The following is a 24,655-nucleotide window of genomic DNA, read 5'->3' as shown; positions in this document are numbered from 1 at the left end:
TTGCTGCTTAGAATGGAGCTCTCTCAGCATCTTGTTAAAGCGCTGAATCACAGTTTTGAGACTCTTTGTTTACTACATTTAAATAAGATTGAATAGGGCTTCCTAGAGAGCTAAGCAAACCACTTCAAGCCATACAAGAAGTAAACAAGATGGTTTTGTTAAATTCTCCAGAGTGCCCACTAGGTCTGTCTGGAGCAGATGAAAAAAAAAAAAAAACAAAAACATCTCCTTTCAAGCATAGCAATACTTTTAAATCCCTAAGCACATAGCTCAAGAAGGGGTGATCTGGGAAGTCTAGAGAGATGGTTTGTGAAAATGTGTATTCAAGAGAAATATCAGAAGCAGCTTTTATGTCTTCAGGGCACAGAAGAACTACTATTCCCCTTGACACACACATACTCCCCCTCATATCAATTCAAAACACTAACCATGGCTGCCAAACCAAAGGAGCACTATTTTAGATGGGGCAGTTGCTGCCATATACTTGAGCTTAGTAACACACACTCCATTTCAGCAGGGTCTCAAGCAAACAAAGGAAATTAAAGCATGCAGCAGTCACACCAAAACCTTTTCCACCCTTTTGAAAATTTCCCACAGAGTGCGTACAAGAACATGCACACAGACTATTGTGAATTGCCTCTACCAGACAAGGTTCCAACCCATAAGTAACACTTCTAGAAAGAAATGGATTGAGCTAACTGTAACAAAGAGCAGCACTGACAAAGGTCATTGGTTATTTACCTTTTCTTCAATTCCTTAGAAGTACTTTTATTTTTCTGATTGTGCATTCTAAAAGGGAAGAGAGGTGGCACCTGACCCCTCAACTTAATACAGGAAGCATACATATTAATCCACATGTATGGTTGCAAAATGCTTACTTATGTGCATGAAAGCACAGCTGGCTGGCATACCAAGTGTGTTAAAAATGTTTTGGATGCTTATTTAACAAGATTTCCTTTGAATTTCCCTGATCCTTCCTGGTTCTCAAGAGGGCCAAAACCACCATCCTGCAGCAGGCGTGACATCAGCAAAGTAGATGGCCTTTGAAAGGGACCGTGCTCCTCAGAAGAGAGTCAAATGCAAATGCTTCATTGTCTTTTCTCATCCCACTCCTAAATGGAAAGATGATGTCTCTACTGGTGCCATCTGTTTTCTCTTAGGAGGTGCTGGTAACCCTTGCCCTGTTCATGCAGTTCTTTCATGTAGGCTTTCCCTAAGAACATGCCTTGTTTTACCCACTGAGACATGACACCCCTGTTATTTTCAGTCTGCCTCATGTTTGGCACTCATTTGAAAAGCAAGTTCTCCATTCCAGTTGTGAACTAAATTGTGATACTGATTCAGCATAGAAACTGATCACAGGTGGGATACAGAGTGTCTTTGGGTTAACAGAGTCTGCTCTAACAAGCAAGCTCCACACACATAAGATAGGAGGGAAAGTAACACCAAAAAAATGGGGGTTGAGATAAGCAGTTTATTGAGATCACATGTTGTACAGTTACCTTAGCAGAAAAGCACAGCAAAAGCAGAGGCCAGCGATAAAACAGTTCCCTCCACCCAAGCACCCAGCACAGAGGAAAAGGCCAACACCCCAAAACTGGAAGGAGCAACCAGAACAGGAAGCCTCTCATGTTACAATCTGAACTTCAAGCACCATGATACTTTGCTCCAGCCAGAACTTTCATTTTGAAGCTGGCATGACAGCCGCATGGTATGGAATACACATCAGTAGATTCAAATGAAGCATGAGAAGGGGAATAAGAGTACCACCGATCCCTGTAGGCCCTTCTTCACCTAACCTGCTCCATTATCTCACTGCTCTAGTCCCTTCCGTCTCTCAAGGCCAAGAAGGCAGACTGACACAGTAAGTCTGCACATCCTACAGCTGTTGCAAAGACTCCAGCTGTTCCCTGCAGTTCTTCTGCCAGTATCACCCAGAGGACCAGCAACTGCTGGAGAGAGGCCAGCCTCTCAGGCCCATATAAAAGGCCCAGATGGGCTTTCTCCACTCAGTATGGCACATTAGGCCCCCAACTCTGCTCATTCAGCAAATAGAGGCTCAGAGTCTCTAAGCTCCCTCAAAACCTGCCACAATGTCACCCTTTAATCCATTCCAGGCATATCTGTTGCCTGGTGCCTCATCTGCCCCATTACAGACTCAAAAACCCACAACACAAAACAAAACAATAAATACCACCCAACAAAACCCACACACACACACAAAACCAACACAAAACACAACACACAAAAAAACCCCAAACAAACAAAAAAACAAAGGAGAGAAGCAGAGGTCTGTCATGTTCAAGATGCCATTACCCAGCTATGGAACAGATTATAGTGCTGAAATTCAAAACTGCAGTGGCTGCTCGTGATTGCATTATTTCCACCTCTACGTATCATCTACCAATTCAACAGACATTCATGAACCCTTATGAAGTTGGCTAGTTAAAACTTGATTGTGCTTATGAGCAGCTCCTCAAAGAGGTCAGCTTTGTACTTCAATTCCTTTGATTATCCTTATCTCATCAGTGCTTCTCCTAGTCTCAAGCTACCGAACACACAAACACCATCACATAGCCAACTGCAGCAAAGCACTGACAGGACTGCCCCAATATACTACATGGCCTCTTTTCACGTTTTAAGTGAGTCAGGGATGCTGAGACGTCTTTCACAAGGCAACCCCAAGGTTATTTTAGCTGTCAAACACCTGAAGAAGCAGCAGCTCCCCCCTGCCAGCAATTATTACTTTGAAAAGGTAGCCAAGCTGCTTTGGGTACTGCCTCACAACAATACCCCTAAGAGCTTGGGCACACCCCGATTTAGAGGAGGCTTCCTGCTGAGCAAAAACTGCAGGACAGACTGAGATATACACACAGGCATACACCACTGCTTACTGTGTGCCAGGGTATGAATCTTTTGACAGCAATGAAGTTTACTCAGCTTTTCCTCCCTACCAACCATTTACATAATACAACCTAGAGCATTCTATCATTTTTCACAGGCAGCACACAACTGTAACCTAGCAAATTGCTTCCCCACTGCACTCAGATTTAATGTAGTACAGATATCTTGGAATTTCAAAGTGATGGGCCTTTACTAAGCTTGGTACTTCATCTCATCAACTACTACATTACAGTAACATTTTCTGCACAGCACCTCTTTTGTTGTGGCTTACATGCATATTTCTAATTTTTGCATAAATCATGACATCTTTGTATTTTGGTGTATACATTTATATTTACATAAATATTTAGAGATTTATTTTAAAAATATTTTTATAGTCATATATATGAAATTACTTTTAAAAAAAAAACAATTAAACTCACTCCAAACACAAATCTTGGATAAAGTAATCAGATATTCTTACAATATTTTGATTACAAGCAGCTCAGGCAATGTTTAGCAAGCAGCTAAGTTTTAAGCCATTCTCTGAACTTTTCCGCTCTTCATAATAATTTGCCTTTAAAGTGTCCACTATCTTTTTCACAGCAATTTGTACTGTGCTTCTTTCTTCTTCCACACAAAAAAGAAGGCTTACCTCATCAGCATTAAACATTCATTTGGGGCATTTAGGCTGCAGTATTCAATTATTTAGACTTACCTTAAGCCCTAAATTCACTCTGAAGTGTGAAGCTGACTGGTCAGGTGACTTCAAGATTTGTTTCTAGATGACTATTTCCTTCTAACAGGCCTTGCCAATAGACTCCCTTTCCAATTAAAGGAAATACGAAAAGCTTTCACAGCCCATCTAGTGGTTGTAGGTTAAGAATGCCAGCAGTGGGGGGCTTTAGTAGTAAGAAGACTTCCTCCCCTCCACCCCCACTTGGAACATGAAACAAAACCCCCTTGTTTCAAGTTGGGCTATGTAAAGCAAACATGCTCTCCAGTATTCATCTAATTCTACAGGATTTTCAATGCTGGTTCTCAATTCTCCAATCCCACTCAAAGGATATAGGGTTGTACTGCTGGTGTTACTCTGCCCAGTGAAGGTGAATAAGTAAAAAAAATTTTGCTTAAGTACCTGGCTCAAGTGCCACTCCTTCCATTGTGACAATACACAGCAAATCTGCCAGCTCACCCTGGTAGATCGTTGGGTTGTCAGAATGCACCGAGACATTAAACACAGGACCTAAAAAAGAGTAACCACAATTATTCATGACAGATTTTTCTTCAGGGTCCAAAACTTCTCTTGCATTTTTTGGAAGTATTCTCTGCTGATTTGTGGAGACAGAGCTCTGAAGTGAAGTTAAGCAACCATGGATAACTGTTTTGTGAAAACTTACATTTGCACTAAGACAAAGTACTCAAACCTGTGACCCAACAGGCTGCTGCCTGAGTCTGCATTCTACTATACTGCATACAAAATGAGCTGGTCTTCCACTAGTGAATCCTAAGAGCACAAGAGTATAGGTGTTTAGGAGAACCCCGCATGCGTTATCCTAAGGCTGATGCTGTCAAGAGGAATTCAAGTTAGATGAAACCAGTATTTTAATAGTACAGGTGGTTCTGCTACAGAATTGAAACACAATGCAAGAACTGCATCTGATAACACTTTTCTGTGAGTTTTCCTTCAGGCTCTGCCACAGATAGTTTCTTCTGTAGAAGATGTCTCAAAGCCCAAGGGTACAGTAACTCCTTCAGCTGCAAGGTGATGATGATATTGACTAAAACCATTAGGCTGTTATGAAATGCTCAGACACCATAACATGGTGTTTGACTTCTGAAGTATGTAAATTAAAAAACAGAACTTCCCCAAACTTTTATGACAATTCCTTCTCTGGAGCAAAATTAACAAAACTACAACTCCTCAGATATGCCAACATCACTAGTACAGTCTATCTCATAGGATAGAAACTGAATATATCAAAATATTCTAAATTATTTTTCTATTCAACAAGGCCAGAGGAAGCGTGATGCTAATGGTGGCTTCCAGGATGGCTTTGGGAGAAGAAACCAGGAAAATCAAGAAGGAACTTGGGACTCGGATTAAGTAGTAACCCTTTTTACCCTTCCCAGATACCATTAGCTGCTATCATTAACCTGGCTCAGCAACACCTGAGACTCCAGCAGCAACAATCATAAAAAGAAAGAATGAGAAAGAAAAGCTGTTGGAAGATTTGCCCTCCTCCACTCTTACATGCTACTGTTTTAGAACAGGGATTGTACATTTCAAATCCACTGAAGACCAGAGGCAAACAATGCTTTTGATGGAAAATATTTAAGGAAATCATCCAAGACAACCCACTCATCCTTTGCTCTCCCAACAGATTTCTGTGGAAAGCAATGCTGGTAACTCAGACTGCACACACTTAACCACATCACTTCCAACCTGAGGTTCTGGAAAGAAATTTGGATGTGCTGTGAAGCCCGAACTGCCAATTTCAGAGAAGATATTCTAGTCTAAAAAGGCCTGGCTTGTTTTGGTCAGCACAGATAATATAGCACACTAAGAAATTAACTCCAATTCAAATGCAATAATTACTGCTGTGGCTTCCAAAATTCTCCTCACAATTTCAATCGGGCACAATGTGCTGCTCTTTGTTACACCATGAATTTTTTACAGTCCTCTGGGCTGCCCCAGAAACAGTTGTGCTTTGTAAAAAAAGGCAGTGTATAGAGATATAATCCCAGAGCCATGTTCCCATTTTAACACATTCCCTTCTGTTAAAAATTAAGATTTCAAGTTACCCTAACAAACAAAGAAAAAGGGTGGTAGAGATGCAATAGAGGTTACATGTGGATTACCAGCCAAAACCCTACGCTTGTGCTAGAACATACTCAAAGAAATAAGCGATCTAGATGATTCTGAAGTTCAGCTGTTCCAGTAGTGACTTCACAAGCAGGCTGCAGCCGTAACTTAAGATCAGCATGATTGGACCCTCTTCTGGGGAAATGGAGAGAGATTAATCTGATTGCTTCCTCAGCCTCTACCCAAACTCTTTTTATGTTAATTCAGTGCTTCCTGACATTCACATACACATCAACCATATTCCCCTTGCAGCCTATTTTACTATTCATCTTCAGATAAAAAAAAAAAAAGAAAAAAAAGACATTTTCCGTAATTTTTTTTTGAGTTGCGCAGACAGAAGTTCAAGGTCTTACAGGACTGAAGGCGTCACAGACCAGGGCATTCCAGCCAGCTATAACCAGAAAAGTCTCAAGTTGTGTGTGAACTGTCACAGAAACAAAGACTGTCAAAACCTGCCACGAACATCCCCGTATTTCCCAGAACTTAACCTCTGCTTCACTGATCAAAGGCAGACCACCACCATAATAATCCTGGTACTGTCTAGAGCTTGGGGTCTATCTTAAATCCCAGCAGTGAGTGAGGTGACATTATGTCAGGAACACAGAACATACTCTAATCCAGCAAACAGGCTCTTGGCTACTTGCTGGCTTGGATTGCAGCAAAGGAGATGAACTGCCTCATCTCAGCTTTGTCAGGCTAAGGATAGCAGGGTAAACAAGGCAAGACAGAGGGTACATACAGACAGGACTTTTCAGGCCTTATTTGTAGGTTGAAAGTCCAAGCATCTATTGCGTTCAGCAGACACTGGCTTCAAATCCTGACATGCCAGCAAACAGCTAATGCACTGAGCACTCCTGGCCATTGAATGTCACAAGGGTAAAAGCTCATTTGGTCACTCAGCCAGGAAGGGCCATGTACTCTGGTAACACAGCTCCCCCTATGTACTCTTCAGTTTTGGGTCAATGAGCACAAACCCTGCCTCCCATGAGAGTCAAAGCTTCCTGGACCCTAAGAAGGCTGCTGGGCAGCAGCTGCTCTGTCATTTCATGATCACACATGCCCCCTTGGTAAGCCACAAACAGTTATTTCTCTTCAGTTATCTCCCTACTAGGGCAGATCTGCAAATTACCATCTGTACCTACAGGGAAAAATCACTCTCCTGTGTTAGAAGAACTGCATTTCAGAGTCGAGAGATGCACAAGAGGCTGTGCTCTTCGCTCTCCAGCTGAAGAGGGAAAACAATTATCTTTAGGTTTTTTTAAACCTAAACAAGCTTCATTATAGTGAAGGTTGCTTAGTTCAGTTTTGAAAACTGTCTGGTTGCAACTTTGTAGGAGGAGCACCTTTCTTCTCTGGAAGTATCTCAGGCCTTCTGCCCACGTGCCCTGGGCCTCACGCTGCCCTCAAAGGACAGAATACAGAACCTTTATAGTTTGCTTAGTTTCCTCTCACTAGAAGACCTGAAAAGGCAGGAGGCTGGTTGCAACAGAGGCCTGTTAGCCTGGGCTGATCCACAAAGACCATTTAATTCTCTACCCTCCACCACGAAGTCCACTTGAGTCAGAGTTGTAATCACTACACAGCCTAGAAACGATTCACAGAGGCTGATGCTATGGCTCTAATCCCTCTTTAAGTCATCTGCATGCCTCCCTTCTCTATACAAGGGTTCTGGTCTTGGTTTTGTTTGTTTATTTTAAAACAAACCAAACAAAAACAAAACAAAAAACTCAGTTGACCAGTACTTTTAATCTCATTGTAACGTGCTTGATTTATGTCCCCGGCATAAACAATTTACTCTGGCTTCAGCTGAACTTGGATAAGAGAAGCAGGAATGAGCTGTATGCCAACCTCAAACAAAAGCAGAAGCAAACCAGTGTGTGTTGGTGGGTTACAAGCAAAGCCATCACCCTTCTCAAACTGGACATCTGACTTACTACAGGCTCAAGAAAAGCACACAGACAAAAAAACCAGCACTAAAGCAAACACAGGATGCTTCCAGACATATCTTCAAGTCTCCTGAGGAACTCCCGAGAAGTAAAAACGTACCATGAAAATCTTCAAGCCCTGCATCTAGACTTCACAAAGCAGGGTTTGGTGCAGAAAACTCAAATGCTTTTCTTAAACTTTTGCCCTCCACGATAAAAAAAACCAACAACCTCAAAACCCTAAGATTTACAGATGCAGGCATGTGGGAACAGGCAACTCCCAGCAGACACTGATGACACCAGGTATCAGGGTCTAAGCATCACTGCATTAAAGCACTTGCAGTTTCACAGGAAGGGTTGGGGAGGTGACATGAACTTTCCTTCAAATGCTCACCTTGCCACCTGTATTTAACAGTTTGCAATACTGGCATTGGCACCCACTGGTCACTCTAGAAGACCAAACCAAACAGAATTTAGTTTCAGTTGTAGGGCTGACAGATCATGCATGACCTGTGAAGCTCATCAAGAAGAAAGCAAAGTGTAGGAAGGCTGCTCAGGAGTTTGAAAAAAGAGAGGGAGGGGAGGGAGGGGAGGGAGGGAGAGATTGCAGGAGCAGGATCTGGTATAATTTCTTCTGAATGTCCCCTTTTATGACAGATCTCATTGTGCAATCCACTGATTTCATGCAGGACAGGAAGGAAACTCCAAGATCCAAATCCTATAGTGATGCAGTTTTCAGCTATGAAGTGTATTCCAAATTCTTCCTGTTACATAAATGATATGAAAAAGTTTTTAGAAGCACTAAATCTGGTTTACTACATTGTGCTCATTCAGATTCACACTGAGCAGGCTGCAGTGTAGAAAGGAGGAGTTCACATTTGAGTTAATTGACTCAGCTTAAGGATTCCCATATTGGAGAAAGAAAAAAAAAAATGGAAAAAGAAAAAAATCCTGAGCCCTATTTACCTCATGCCACCTCATTATCCCTTCTCAGTAAGCCAAACACCTTAAATCTGCAAGGAAATGAAAAGGAAAAGAAGGGAGGAACAACCAAAATTCTAGATTTACCACAGAAGAGATCCCAATTACCTAGGTCCTAGGTGACATTTTGACCTTTTCTAAATCATTTTAGCCAGTACTTCTCTGTAAAAATAAGGTATAGTCTCCCCATAGACATGAGTTACCCTTATTTTCTAGACAAGTAAAGCAGAGCAGAGAAAGGTCAAGTAACTTGACTGACAACAGAGATGCAGAGCAAGCCCTTGCACCCAAGCAGCCTGCATTCAGTCCATTACCCAGCAGGGAGGCCGCAATCACTGCATACAGCTTCCCTGCTTGCAGGCAGCCAGCAACACAAACCACAAGTGGGAAAAAATGCCTGATGCAGCCCACAAGTTCTGTGTCTTCAAAATATTACTCATATCTATCCTGGCACCAAATAATTCATTCTTGCACTAAGGATCCCATGACTTGTCTTTCTCCAGATATCAAGGTCCTTCTCACCTACACTATATTCCAGCCCCCTGCCCTCTCCCTGCTTCTTCATGGAGCTATTCTCTAACAGGTTTCACCCCAAGCCTCATAACAACTGTTACTGGAAGAAGTCCCCAGGAGTTTAGTCTGTGGTTTCTACTTCCAGCTACAAAACACACACAGGCACAAAGGCACACAATGACTAAGCAAGTTCCTGTCCATTAACAGTGCCTGGAAAATACCAGCCTTTCTTGCCAAAGAGTTTCTGCTGTATTGCTCTTCATTCATTTCCGTGATTAAGGTTTCTTTCCATTAAGATTATTTCTATTCTCCTTTCCTGAAACTGAGTACATCTCAGAGTCATTGCAGGGCATCATTTAATTTTAATTGCAAGTTCAACATCAATCCTCATGTCATATTTCAGCAGCTCTCAGTTTATTTCAGCTTCTTCTGAAATGAATGATAATACATTGCTGTGCAATGAGCTCACATGCAGATGTAATTCAGAGATGAAGATTTCATTGAGACACTCCTCTTACTGTTTTATTTTTGCCTTTCCAGAGCTTTCTGCCCTCTGTTGAATGGGACAGAGGGAAGCTAGACCAGAGCACAGCAAACAAAAAAATGTCTCTCATAATGAGAGAGAGACTTCTCAATATGAGATTAAAAGCTTCCTTCTCCCTGCTTCCCTTAAAGGGAAAGGAAAGAAAGTCACTTCTGTGGAAATTCCTGTGAGTGAAAGACTAAACACTAACCTGGTTTGCCAAATTCAGGGTAAAGAGAGAGACAGAAAATTAAAGAACAAATGCCAAAGAATTTTTGACGCCAGGATAAACCAGGTGGGTTTCAGAGAGACCAGGTGCCTCAGTATTAAAAAAAAAAAAAAAAAAAACCTGCTGCAGGCCAGCTGGAGCAATTTGAACCAGGTACCTGTACACAGACCCACATCAGATAAGCACTTTGATCTCAAGCCAGTTTCAAGCTAATTGACTTCCACACCTTTGCTGCCCTGCTCAGCTAAGACTGAGGGCAAAGCAGAGCATGAAAAAAAGACACTCTGTCTTATTCACTGTTCACTGCTTGCACTGGAGTAACACCTCCAAATTACCAGAAGACAAGCAAGAGATTTCAGTGTGGGTGGGTAGGATCACAATTCTTTCAAGAAGCTGTCTTTATGTACGGGCTGTAGAAGAATGGCAAGCAAAAGAAGACATGTGCGTTCCAGGCTAAAAGGAAGGCTACATACATCAAAGCACCCAGGAAGAAAGAGGATGCATTTGAATTCCAACAGTTCAGCAGATACAATGAAATTAAGAGAAAATTTCAAGACAAGCACTAGCACCTGCTTGTCCCTCACACTGCTGGGCAACCTTGGAATAAGAGAAGGCAGAACCTCTGTTCTGGACTAGGAAAACCAAAAAGAAGCACTGAAGAACATTAAAGTCTTCATACAGGACAGCTTCCCTCTGCCCCCCAGATAAGCTTAGCTTAGCTTGCTTACAGCTACTGGACATACAGCAGGCATCCATTTTATGAAATTAGTCTAGCAACCCATGTTATTCCTAAGGCCAGAACAGAAGATTCACAAAAGCCTCTCTGGTTTTAAAATACATCCAGCAGAGAACAATCTGCCATTGACTGAGTATTTGAAAACTCATGACCTACTAGGCTCCTCCTCAGCATCACCACCACCCCCTAATTTCCCATTTTTATATATATATTTCAGTGGACAAAATCTGCTTTTCATTTTTCAGTTCAGGAAGTTTCAAACAAACGCCTTTACATTAACATTTCAGATTGTTAAACAAATGGAATAAATATATCCCTCTGCAACACCAAGTGGAGAAAGAATAGAGGAGGTCTCTGCTTGCAGCCAGCAAGTTTTGCCTTGAATGGAAAGAATCCCAGCAAGACATTTTCCACAGATGTTCATGGAAAAACATTTCAGAGCACTGCCACATTTCAAGGCTGTTGTGGCAGGAAACATTGATGCTTCATGTGCACAGTCCACAGCTCATAAAAAAAAGCTTACAGGCCTCCTGCCATTTAGACAGATCACACTGCACAATGCCTATGCACACTGAAAACTCCTTGAAACACCACTTAGATCTGGGATGGAGTCAAACTGAAGGGAAGGTTTTCCAATCCTAGCAAGTCTCCACAATCCTGCCAAAGGGGAATCAATAAAAACAACTGGGAAAGAAATGACTACTAAAACCCTTATGTAAAATTGTTTAAGGGCTTCCTTCTGATGAAAATGCTGCTTCCATATTGATCACATCCCCATTTCATCCTCCATGCTATAAACTGAAAATGCTGTCAAAGTCCAAGTCTTCAAAGTAGGAAGGACACTGGAATACTCTGGTTTTCGCAATTTTATTACTGTATTATATCCCCTCACAGTTAAAATGTCTTTGTTTCACTTTAAGAACCCCAGAAGTCAGCACAATTGACTTACTAATAGTTTTCCTATTATAGACAAACACACTCAAACTACTCATCACACCCTACCCTCCCCTTAACTCGGTATTTAGCAGAGCTGTGCTCCCCAGCTTTCACAGCTGTCTGGAGAGCTGCATGCCTCTGCTTTTTCTGATTCTTTCCTACTAGTATCTTCCCCACAATTTCAGGGAGACTCTCATTCTCCCTAGAAACCACTAGCTACCTCAGCAATTCAAGTCTTTCACCATTCCCATTAGGGAAAATGTGGCACCACCTTCTTTTTCTAAAGAATAAGTTTGACAGCTGCCTGTATCACAGGATGCAAGACAAGAGTGTGGTATGTGAGTTGTGCTTTTAGAGATGCTCCACAACTTTGCCATTTACCTCAGTCTGAGTTTCCAGAGACAGCATACCTTGACAAACAAAACCTAAGTAACACACTTATGAAAAATCTTTCTGTCTTGTATACCTGATTCCAGTAATTTTCCAAATAATGATTCCACACTTAGTCCATTCTAACTGTGCTCATCACATGTCCTTATCATGCCCAGAGATGAATGCCCAGAAGAGATATCCCAGTAAGAACTGAAGGACACAAAGTTCATGCATCAGTTGAAGAAAGGAAGGTATTTCAAGTCATATTTTGCCACATGCCAAGATTATTTTGGGAAACAGGTCTCCAGTAAATTGTGCCTGGGATCTCATTGCTCTCTTCACTCTTTTGTAAAGAATGAAAGGCTTTAGGATCATCCCTCCCTCTGCTCCAGCCCTGCTACTGGAATTCACACATTCCCAGGGCAGTTTTACAGGCTGCCTCCCTTTCTTCACTGCACGCTCCAGAAATCCTATCTGGGTGAAGAGGCTGAGAGTAGAGAGTGACAGCAAGAAGCAGTCAAGACTGCAACACGCACACTTCCCTCCCTTGCATAGCTCACAGATTCCCATCTGAACCATGGATATTAATAGCATCCCACCAAACGTTTTGGCTGGGAGTTCAAAATGACATAAGATGAGCAATGTTGGGAGAGTCGCCAACCACCATTTTTGTGCAGGAAACCCCCATGCAATAGCTTCGAGGAGCGGGTAGGGGTTTGGGATAGATTTCGTTCTTGCATTGCTGCTTTGCAAATGCTGCTCTCCCACTCTGTCTGACCCAGATATTGAAAGTAATAAGGCTAAAACTATAGCCCATTAAACCACCCCAAGAAGACAAGACGACAGCAACATTCATCTGTGACAGTGCTGTCCTAAGAGGCATTTGGATCATATGAAACTTGCAGATAATTTTCAGAAAACTAACTCACCATAAAACTAGATAAAAAGCCAAGTGGGAATTATCTGAAACTGAAAGCAACACTGAGATAAGTCAATGTCCTCTCTCTGACTGGCATAGGTCAGGCTGCATCTTCATTGGGGTGTGTACCAGAATGCTAGATTTCAAAGCTTCTTACAAAGTGATGTCCTCATTGGAAGACTATCCGCTACGCTCAAGCCCTTGTCCTTTCGTCTATATGCCTCCTACAAGGAAGTTGTTTTCAGAAATCATCTCATTGTTCTCTATTTCCTTAGTTATAGATGCAACCAGAAGTCAGGCTGCTCTTGCCTAGTCACAGGCAGATCTTCAAAAAACCCTATAGCCCTGCTATTATAAGGAGATAGCTCACACGGAGAACAAGGGATGTGAAGAGAGACCTTCACCCAAGCTGTGCTTGTGAATAGGAACAGAAGAGTGCAGAAGGTTTGAGATAAAGCAGCCAACTAGAGAGATCCGACACAGGGAGTTGGGCTACATTGAGAGCTCTTCAAAAGTGCTCAAGAGGTTACCAGCTTTGGTTTATCAAGCCCTGAGATGAGGTCTTCACTCATAAAGCGCACCACCATTACAAAAATAAATTCTGTGACACTTTGCACCCACACAGCACAATAGAAAGCCAGGGTTAACACAAATCTCTGAGGATTCAATACAATGCTGACCCTCTCTCCCTCCCCCCAACAATATAGCAGGAGAGGCATGCTTTTCTAGAAGCATCTCAGGCAGGCAATGTTACAGCTGAAGATGAGGGTTTCAGCAAGGATGTGAGGAACGGTATGCACTTCTGGGTACTGAAATTCATCCCAATTTGTGGAGCTTTGTAGTCCAGCCACAAGGGGCCTCTAAAGTCTTCCAGTGGCAAGATATGATTGCAGAGATGGCTGAAAAGCTACCATTGCCTTGACCTGACTGTTTTATGCAATTACATCAATCAAAAGGTGTGGTCAGGCAATTTAAGGCTGAGTCTGTTTTGGAGCAGAAATTCAGTTTAATGTTCTTCCAGAGTAGCCACTACCTAAACAGCAATCCAGTGATAAAACTGGCAAATGTGGCAGCAGTTATTCCATACTGAGAATGAGCTCTGAGCCTGCATGATCGTAAAAGCTACATTAGTAAAGAAAAACCCAGGGGTCATGCTTACAGTCAATTCATTAAACATATTTCTGTAGACAGTCAATAGCACAAAGGACACACTAAAGGATATAAGCACAGCTCTCAGTCATCATACCATTTGGAGACAAATTCCATGTTCCAAAGAAGAGGGAGGGCATCACAGAACTCCCTCCCTTTCTGGTTTAGCCACAGAGCTGCCAGATTCTATACCAACCTGATGTCTGGAAGTCTATCTGAATAGGGTTGGATAAGCCATTCACTGCTTCACGCCACATGCCACCACCACCTGGAGACCAGGCAGTCACCACACAGCGATACAGTCCAGCATCAGAAATCTGGGTCTGATACATCCTGTAGCGGAACTCATTCTCCTGGACCTTCTCCAGAACCACGCCATCCACACGAGTCTGGTCAGTCCAATCCTCCAGCCGCACTACTGAATCCTGGTTCAAGGAGATGATGCGAGTGGTCCCATTAGGATTTGACTGATCCGTTAGTGGCTTCTCAGCAGTAATAAGGACAGAATAGCGTGGAGTCTTGATGTTTTTCGAAGACACTTTGCATGTCATCTCAAAGGTGTGGCCTGCTACAAAGAATGGCTTCAATTTCACCGCCTCCACTGTAAGCGTGTAATCTGAAGAGGGAAGGAAATAAGTAGCAAGAGAGGGATTAATGAATAGGTGCAGATATTTCCGTAGCACCTTTCAATCTAAACTATACATAGGTACAGCACTGGTTTTGGGGAGACACATTCCAGCACGTTCATAAAAACACCTATGGACATCCCAGAATGCTACTCAACAGTGCACACAAACCAGTACACAACAGCTTGAGTCAAATTACAAAAATTCAAACAAACATCAAATACTGAACAAATAACATAATACACAGGTCACAGCATGACAGGAACTCCAGGATAATTTTTATTCAGGAGTAAAGATATTAGTCAGACAAGACTCAAGAGTCCCAGTTTTATAATGGCTATGCAAGTGCATCCTTAGTGACAGGGTATGAGGACACTGCTGAAGTACTCACAACTAGTGACAAAAGCTGACACTAAGTCAGCAGCACTTAGTGTAGCTTTATTTCCTTTGTAAATAAACCCTAAGAGAAATCCAGATATGTTCAGCTGAACTCCCAAGATCAGTTGGAATTGCATTACAAAATCAGCAGTGGTGACAGAAGTCCTCATTCCCAACAGCTCCATGTGTTAAAAGTTTGGTATACCTCTCCCTCCAGATGTGTTCTTTTCCCCTGCTTCTGATGCATTCACCTGAGTACAAGCCTACTGGAAACCTTGACCAGCCCATTTGGCATCAAGAATGCCAGCTGGCAACACTTGCTTCTCAGTCTCCATCCCCTTTCTTTAGCATTTTTGAAGTCTGCTGACTCTCCAGTCCCAACCGTCCCCCAATTACAGGATTTGGGAAAATTATACATCTAGGAGCACAGACCCATGACACAAAATATGCAACCTCACATTGAGAAAATGAGAAGTGGCAGATAAAAAGGGAGCTGCTAGTTTCTGGGCACCATGATGTAGAGACACCCTGCACTCTCAGGTTCTTCCTAAGGAAGGGAGGACTGGGGCAGAAAAAACACAGCTTACAGTCACTTTCCAAAGTTGCTGTATTGCAAAAATACAGACAGTTTGACTTTCTGGGCTTACTTTTGCAACATATCCTGCATCCATACTTTATTAAAAAAAAAAAAAAAAAAAAAAAAAGAAAGAAGAAAAAAAAAGAGCAAAAGAGCACAGACATGTTAAACAAAAAACTTCACATATCACTTTTATGCACGGTGAAACTTCTCAAGAAAAGGGAACTAAGTGATGGTGAGATTATAACACATTCCCCAAAACTGAACTAAATGCAGTAATATTTATGCCCTCCCTACAAGAGCAACAAGATACTTGTCAAGATTACATTTTGCACTGTTTTGCCTTCAAGCAGCAGTTTTCACAATGAGTAAACATGGCTCACAAGATGAGAAACCTCATATGACAATTTTAAATCAGTACCGTATAAAGCAGACCACAGTACAAAGCTATATAAAGAAACAGCAGGAGCAGAGAAGGCTGAGCTGCTTCTAGTGGTCCAGCCGAGCACAGAATTACTTCATACTCCACAACAAACCCCCACACACACACACTTCCACCCACTAAGCAAGTGGGAATACAAGAGTTGCACAATGAGGCACTCAGAACATCACAACTGAAGTTGCACTCAGTCATTCTCTGCTTCCTTGTTCAAGAACTCATCATGCATCTGATTCTAGACTTCAGATCCGTTTTTTCCTTGTTTTGTCCACAAGATTCTGATATCACCTTCTTCATAAGGCTGCTGCATTTAGGAACTCAGCACAGATCAGCTTGTCATATCACTCAGTAATTGTGTTTTGCTCCAAAAGCAGAAGCATGAATAGCTAGCCATACTTTTCTGCTGCGTGTTGTTGCTATCCTGGCCTTAAGAGGAGGTTCTCATCAAATATCCCTCCTACTGCAGACGTTCATGGTGCTGTTGATCTTCACTGTCTGAGCGCTGAGTATGTTGTGCTTCAGACAAATACCTTCATATGATCTGGTCTACATTTGTATTGCTGTGAACTCTCCCTACTATCTGGGCACCAAATGACTGACTTCAACTATTCCCTGAGCCAGGGGCCAGGCAGCATTAGAGAGGAGGACAGAACAAACTTTGTTACCTGACACCCTTTCTTGACTTTCCATTTGAGTGCGATAGAAAATGCTGGGTTTACCAATTCTCCTTTTCCTTCAGTGAAAATAAAGGAGTGGTTGCAGCATGGGACACCAGCAGAAATGCCATCTGTAAAGTTTGTGGAAGACAACATCTGAGGCCCAAAGACACAGTTGGAGAACAGTGGTAGAATTCAAAAGAGTTAGGAATTAAGATGCTGAACAGAGAACAGGGAGAAATATTCTTATGAAAGTTCTTTCAAAGTATTTCTCTGCCTTTTGAAAACCCAAAGCCCCTTAGGTTGGATGAATAAGAAGGCAGAGGCAGCTCTTCTTATGTAAGACCTTAAGAAATGCAGACCAGAATAGAGAGGAAGACACAAAAAACAACACATAAAGGTGCTGAATCTTTCTTGTTGCAGGAAAAAAAACTATCAAACTATCAGAAGAACATTTCTGAATCTGCAATAGTATTAGAGATCTGCATAAGAAATAAAAAAAAAAACTCATATCCTATCAACTAAAGAAGCCTAGATTACTATTCTTATCAGTACAATGCTGTGCCAAAATTGTTCTCTCTCCCTCACTAGCAGCAGACAAAATTTAATTAGCACCCCCACCCAGAAAAGCATGTAGTTGTCCCTGCATGTAACAGCACATGTTATGAGAAAGATGACAAATCAAAGACACACCACTTAGATTAGAAGTAACAGTAATTTGCAAGGAAGGTTAAACTGGAAAAGAAAGTTTTTTCATGTTTCCTACATTAACAGAAACTACTCATCAAGACCTTAAAGCATTACATGGGCCTTAGAGATCAAAGAATATTTTCTTACAAAAACTACAACTTGAGATATCATTTTTAATCTTCTGAGAACTGCCAAGGGAGCAATGTCTGAATCTCGACCACTACACTGCATGCTTGCCCCTCCACACACCTGCCTGCAATCCCATGCAGAGTCTCTCCTTCTCCATGAATAAAAAGCACATCAAAACAGAATCAGTCATATACAGGACTCTGCAATCTGCAGAGTTTATACTGGAAAGTAGTAGGGGAAGAGATCCTAAGTAAAACATATCCAAAACTTAAAACCGGATTGGGCACTACTCCAAGACACAGGGCCAGCAGCAGAAGAAATCCTAGCCAAATGATTCCGATAAAAATTTGAGTAATAAACTGTACTTTGGAGCCTGGCAGTGCATATGTCTGCCAGTCTAAGTGGTGAAGCCACACTATAATTCTCCTGTTGCCCTCTACCACAAAGTGCATGCTCAGCTTCCAGAGTACTTCCTGAACAGTGACCAAATAGAGTTCTTGCCCAATCTAAGGCAGTAAAATTTCTAGAAAAGCCTAACAGATACAAGGGCAGGGAGCCTTTAGGAAAACAGCAAATGCTTTCCTTGCACTCCACTAGAAAAGTAACATAATGGCCACAAGCTAACGTTAATCTCAAAGCCTAACATTTCATCAGCAGCCTCAAGTAATGCCACTACAATATTCATAAAGGCTTCCTCATCCCCCAATGCACTAGCTAGTTTGCAAGAACAGGGAATGCAACACACATTAAAGTAATGACAGCTTTGCCTTTGTAGGAGGCAGCAGCTATACAGCACCCTGAGGAACAATTGCAGCCCTAGCAGTGCTCTGAAAATACAACAGGCACACTAAGGCCTGTACCACAGCCTGATACATGTATGTACAACATCTCCTCACTGCTGCACACATACAACTAAATCACCCTCACTGGCCTGCTCCCCTGCCAAGCAAAGACTAGAAACACTTCACCTTCATGTTGCCATAGGCATGGAGAGCTCAGTCATCCTTGACCAGGGCTTGTATATCTAACTTGGGGCTCTTTAGGGTATTTTTATTTCCTATACCCAAAATGGGACATACACCTGGGAGCTTGGTGCCATGGGTATTGGTGTTTCATCGTTCAAGAGGAACGGCATGTCTGTACTACGCAGTGTCTATTATACACCAGCAATGATAAAGGTAAGTGGGTGGCAGAATTATCACCTGTTCTTTATGCACACAACTTTCTGAAAGATTAAGATACCCTTGCTTTCAATTAAATACAACAGAAGAGTCTGGGCAATCATTTACGACAAGTAACATTATGTCAAATACAATTATTTTGCACATTTGGGACAAAAACATTAAAAAATCCTAAATAATAGTATTTTGGGATTTGAAATTCCGATTAAAAGATAACATTCTCTTTTGCAAAGACCTCCACACAGAACCGAAGTTTATAACACTGAATTAGGAAACCAACATCAGTTCTGCATTCCACTGCAAACAGCAGTACATCTTTAAATGTAGGCAGTACTCACATTCAAACAACTAAAATTATCTTTTAAAATACCAAAATACCCACATTTCCTTACTGCCCACCTTTTTACTGACAGGAATTTGTACTGTAAATAACAACAATATAATTTATACTTTTCATTTTTGAAGTGAGATAAAAATGCTTCCTTTGTCACCTTGGAGGGGAAGAGTGTAGAGGAAAGCAAGGAACAAATCAGGCAGACCTGATGATAGCAACTGGCTGCATATACAAAGCCAAGTAAGCAGAAAGAAATGAGCATTACTGGTTTCCATAGAACAAAATAAAAAGTTACAAAAACCTAAGTTAAAATGGGCAAACATACAACTTATTACAGAATACACAAAAGACGACCTTGACATCTTCACAGATTTACATTTTAAACAAAGGCTTCCTTATCCTGAATACTCCTGTGCTGACTGACAGACACAACAACAAAAAAAATTCTCCTTTTTCAAAAAAACTCAGAATAATCTTTTCCAAAAAGGGATGTCTCCAAAGTCCTCCCCAAGCATTGCTCTAAAGCTAACAGAGACAATGCAAGTAATGAAATAATTGGAAGAAAAGCCCCTATATAGGCACAAGCTATCTAAGGAGGAGGCAAATTTCTCTTCTCTCCTTAGGCAAACACGTGGGAGCCTCACTGCTCACTTCTGTAAGCACTGGGAGCAGTTAGGGACTCAAATCACCAGAGATACTTGTCAAAACAGTCTGAGAGCAGAGGCAGCAGCACATTAACTCCTTCATAGTTTCTGGCTACAACACTGGGCTCACAGTTGAGTTTGGAGCTCACACGATATGGCAAAGGACAAGGCATACAGAGAAAGACATCTGGGGTGGCGTGTGGGAAACAGAAGGGAAGAAGAGGAAGTAAAATCTATATATTGCCCCCATGCTTTATAGACATGCAACATGCTTTTTCAAGTGGAGGTGTTTGTAAGAAAGCTCACTTTCACATCGTAAATCTCCCAACTCCAAGTTTTGCCAACAAAATCTACTTTTCAGTATGGGGACTATAATATTGTTTGTGTTACAAAATTAGCAGGCTTTAGAATAAAACCAGAAACAAGGAAATGTTCACACCTGTCACAGTTTGTTTTCCCTCAGAAATGTCAACACAGGCTGAGACTTTTCAACTCCAGCTGGTCTCCCTAGCTGCTTAGAAGGCAATGATCTGTTTCGCATGCATGCACATACACACACACACTCCGTGTTGTGGCATAACAACTGAACTAATTGTGACCAGCCTTGAGCATTAATGAGAGATGTCATTCCTGCTGGAGAAGCCAGCTTCAGCAAAAAGCACAACCTTCTCACAGACCACACCTGATACGGAGATAAAGGGAGTACTAAGCAAGCAGCCCACCGTTGCTCTCTGCACTGAAGCAGAACCACAGCAAAAGCTCTCCAATTCATAGTTTAGGGATTATCCATAAAAAACTTTAAACTGATTTCAAACTACTTGTCTCTGAAATACAGGTCTCTGCCCGTGGCTAGACTGTTAAATCGATCAGGATAAATGCAGCTTAGCTAAGCACAAATTTTTGCCAAGGACTTCACCACTACACCCTAGGTTACCCTATTCCTTCACTCTCTGCCTCAACAAAGCCTCTTACTTGGTCTCACATAAGCTAAAATAGTATCACTCTACAGGACATCCAGGATATATACGCTCATTTTAAACCAGTTTTAAGCAATTCTGGTAACCTAAGAAATGCTCCTACAATCAGTTTAAATACCTACTAGAGCTAGTTCACTTCTGCCAAAAAAGGCCCAGATTCAAGCAATCCACTATCTTTGCTCTGTGTCTCAGAGTCTTGGGCTGTCTTGTCTCAAACAATTTGAGCTGGAACTGTTACAACATGAGAGGAGATGGATCGAGCCCTGCACAGGCAAATCAGCAAGCTGTTTTTCTCTACCCCACCCCCTCTTATGGCTGGAAAATATCAGTGTGAGCATGCACCAGCTGACAGGTCAAACTTCTGTTTGCTGTTGCCCCCATGAACTTTCTCACCCAGTTTCAACTCCTAGACACAGAAGGCCTAATTTCAATTCCCAGCTATTACACTGTCACTTCACTTCCCTGAACTCCCTCAAATACTCAACCAGGAAAAAGCAAGACAGTTGCCACCCCAAATGTGGTCCCAGACCAACACAGATACATGTGAGGGCATACATTTACCTTTGTCAAATAACTATCTATGGATCAAAAGTCCAACTCAAGACAACAATGCCAGATCCAAGGATGGTAAAATAGCTCACTCTCCCCTCCTCCCTCTTTTCTATTTTCTTCTATTTGTTTTTCTTTTTTGATAGTCATCACCTAGTTTGTTCTAAAGCAGTTGGTAAGGAAAGAACTCTTCTGGCAAAGTGCCTTTATTTGCAATGTTTGTTCATAGTTGTTGGAAAAAAAAAAACAATAAATCAGTTTGTACTTTTCCTCAGGATGATTGTCATGACTCTACTGCTGTTTTGGTTCCAGCCAAGCAGGTATAGTTTTCATTGTCCACCAAGTGGGACAAGCCATTGGGCTTTTGTATTGTTCCTCAGTCACTGTTGCAACTCTTATTGCTGTTGTGGCTCAGCCAAGCAGGGTTAGCCCATTCAGGAGATTACAAAGATTCACCTCAGTCACCATCCATTGAGTGGGACAAAACATCCTGCCACTCATATTTTTGATAGTCTGGTATTACTACAGCCATGAACTTCCTCAAAAGTGCCTTCTATAAACATGGGCTTGCAGGAGAGAAAAAAAAACCTCTCAAACTGGTAGACAAAGATGACTTAAAGTGAGTGACATTCATCTCTTCACCTCAAGACAACCCTGTTGTTAGCAGCAAGATGCATACTAGACAGTGAAATACTCCAAGTCACGAAAGAGGGAATTGGCCCCAACATCATTGTTGGATGGTATCCCTGTCACAATGACAGACCAGCTCCTGGAAGTCTCAGCAGTTTAACTGACCTATCTCTGCTCTGCACTTCAAACTCTTGCAGGGAACTGGTTCAGTAGTTACTACCCTCCACAAGTAAGAGGCCTTTACACATGGCAATAATGGCTTTGACTCTTCATAACACAGAACACCACTTCCAAAGCCCATTAGCAGGCCTTGTGGCTGATGGGCCTACTCAAGATAAAATTAACCTCAGTTACCTGGGTCTTTCAGTAAGTAAGTGCAAGGTTCCTACCTTGTGTAGCCCAGAAAATGCTAACAGATGGAGAAATCACATCCTTGCTCTTTACCCAGCTGTTGTTGCGGTGCTTACTCCATGCAGAAATGACACAGAAATAATCCCCTCTGTCACCTTCTGAAGTCCACTGGATTCGTAAACTGAAGATGTCAACAGCCTTTTTAAAGAAGATTATTTCCCCATTCTGAGTCCGCTCCCTGCTCCGATCCCCAAGCAGCAGAGTCCAGTCTGCATCCATTGTGGCCAGGAGTTCTTCTGTCACCACATCATCACTGTGCAAGTGCTGCCTGTAATACCAGGAAACTGTAAAGCGGATGTTTGCTTCAGTATCCTGTGCGTTTGTGATCCTACAATTGAGCTCTGTGGGGTCATCTGAAAACTTGGGTGTTTTAGAGGCATTCAGAAATACCTCATAGTCTGGCTCTGCAGGAAAGAAAACCCAGAAGACATAGGTTAGAAGCTACAAGCAGAAGGGATTAAGTGCCAGAGATTATTAAAAGATTGGTAACTTTTAACATCCAGTCTGAGAAAGCACCTGAGCTAGAAGCCAAGTGCCAGAATACACATTTTTCTTACAAGACCTGGGGACTGGAAACTTGGACTCAAGCTCTCAGACTTGCAGCAGTCTGATGCAAGTATTCCTAGGCCTGCATTTCCAAACAAGATCCTTTACCCACACAGACACTAAAACCAGGGGTTATTGGTACCACCACTGGCACTGGCCACAGATAGCACTAGTAGTGGTGCCCAGTAAATTTCAGCAAGCAGCAAAAAAACTAAGTTAAGAGTCAAAAATGCATAAATCGGAAGAGCTCAGTCTGGAGGGAAGAATTACATGCCATACAGCTATAAGGCTGGAAGACCTCACATTTGGAAAGAGTGCCTGACATTCATGAGTTAAGAATGGAGCTGTTGTATTTAAATCTGAAATAGTTGGCTGTCTAAAACCTAAGAGTGATAAGACAGCCTCATGACTATTTTCTCTCAGACTACAGAGAAAGCAAAGGAAAAAGATTACTGCAAGAACCTCATACCACAAAGAAGATACATATTTATTTACTAGTATTAGATTTTTTTCTTCTCTCTTGCTGTCTCCTATAATTCAGGAAAAAGAGTAGTTTTCCAAATGTTCAGCCAGTACTCAGCATATGGTTTTTACACAGTAAGTGTATTCAGCACTCAATACTTATTTCTTATGTTTTACATGGCATTTTGCCCCCCTAGAAACAAGTAGCTGCAGCTATACTTGGGACAGAGAATGCAATCCACAGGTAGAACTCAGCTCATCAATGAGCCAAAATAATAAAGCATCTTAATCGAACTGCTGCACAAGCTGTGTGTGCACATACATTTTTGACTTTCAGATGCAAAGGATAAAAACAATTGTGTAAAGCAAGCTGGCTGCTGCTGTGTCAGTTTCCAGAAAGAATCTCTCATCATTAAACGTTATGCATGCAGTGTCCTTGCATCTAGCAGGAACAAGGGCATTAATACACACCAGACACTAGAGTATCTAGTGATACTGTTGCAATGTTAGGTAACACACAAGCACAAAAATACCGTTTATGTAAGTCTGTAGCACCTACTACCAGCAAAGTTTCAGTGCACAGTTTCAGTGTAAGCAAGACAAAATAAAAAGAAAATACAGAGAATTCCTCTGCTGCAACCAAAACGTAGATTATTAATGGTGGCCAAAACTCAGTTTTAGTGTGAGTTGCCATGGATCTTACACCTACACTACCCTTCCTCATTCACAAAAGATTAGTATTCTCCAGGGTCTCATGATAGAGTTCATGCTCTGCAATTTTCTTATCGTTCTTCTTGCCTCCCCTTCCCCCCACCAAACAAGGCATTCAAGACTAGTTAATATTATCAAAGCAACAAAGAGCATGAGCACAAAAACTCTTCTCTAGACAGGAACTTCAAGAAACTCAAGTTCTTAGAATATCACTTCGGGTTTATTTGCAAGCAGAAAGACCACTAAAAAGAGTTTTGGCTTTGACAGCACCACTCCAGATAGGAGCTTCACCCTGACAGACACTCAAACAGAGGATTTAGAGAGAATAAAAGGTTGTCTGGATAAACCTCATTTCTCTACTCAGTCAGCTGTTGAAGAACAGCCTCACTGACAGTTCAATGAGTTAATACTCCAGAAGCTTTTAATTTTCATTAAGGGGCAGGAGTCAGTGAATTCTGGATGCAGCTGACAATTTATTCTCCTTTCCCTTGCCCTAGCAAATACGCATCTGCTGAAAAGTAGATTTTATTCTCTGCTCTTTCCAAATAATGACAAATTGGAATGGAAAGAGTAAGAAATAGTCCTACAGGTATGGGCACTATGAGAGAGTCCATAAGCATGCAGTGCACCTGTACACACATGAACACGAGTGCATACAAGTGCAAGCACACATATAGGGGAAC

At 41.8% G+C, this 24,655-nt stretch overlaps 1 protein-coding gene across 1 annotated transcript in view; it reads right to left on the bottom strand.

Moving 5' to 3' along the window:
• The window catches only part of PTGFRN (prostaglandin F2 receptor inhibitor), a 69,431-nt gene that overhangs the window by 4,873 nt on the left and 39,903 nt on the right, over positions 1-24,655 (bottom strand). The window contains 3 exon segments of the mRNA XM_054391671.1: positions 4,022-4,129; positions 14,229-14,648; positions 22,232-22,657. Of these exon segments, the coding sequence (XP_054247646.1) occupies positions 4,022-4,129; positions 14,229-14,648; positions 22,232-22,657 (954 nt within the window).

Source organism: Indicator indicator, chromosome 1, assembly GCF_027791375.1.
Source record: "Indicator indicator isolate 239-I01 chromosome 1, UM_Iind_1.1, whole genome shotgun sequence".
In the NCBI taxonomy this organism is placed as follows: domain Eukaryota; kingdom Metazoa; phylum Chordata; class Aves; order Piciformes; family Indicatoridae; genus Indicator; species Indicator indicator.
Note: the sequence above shows the minus strand (reverse complement) of the source record. Positions and strands in the feature narration are given on the sequence as shown.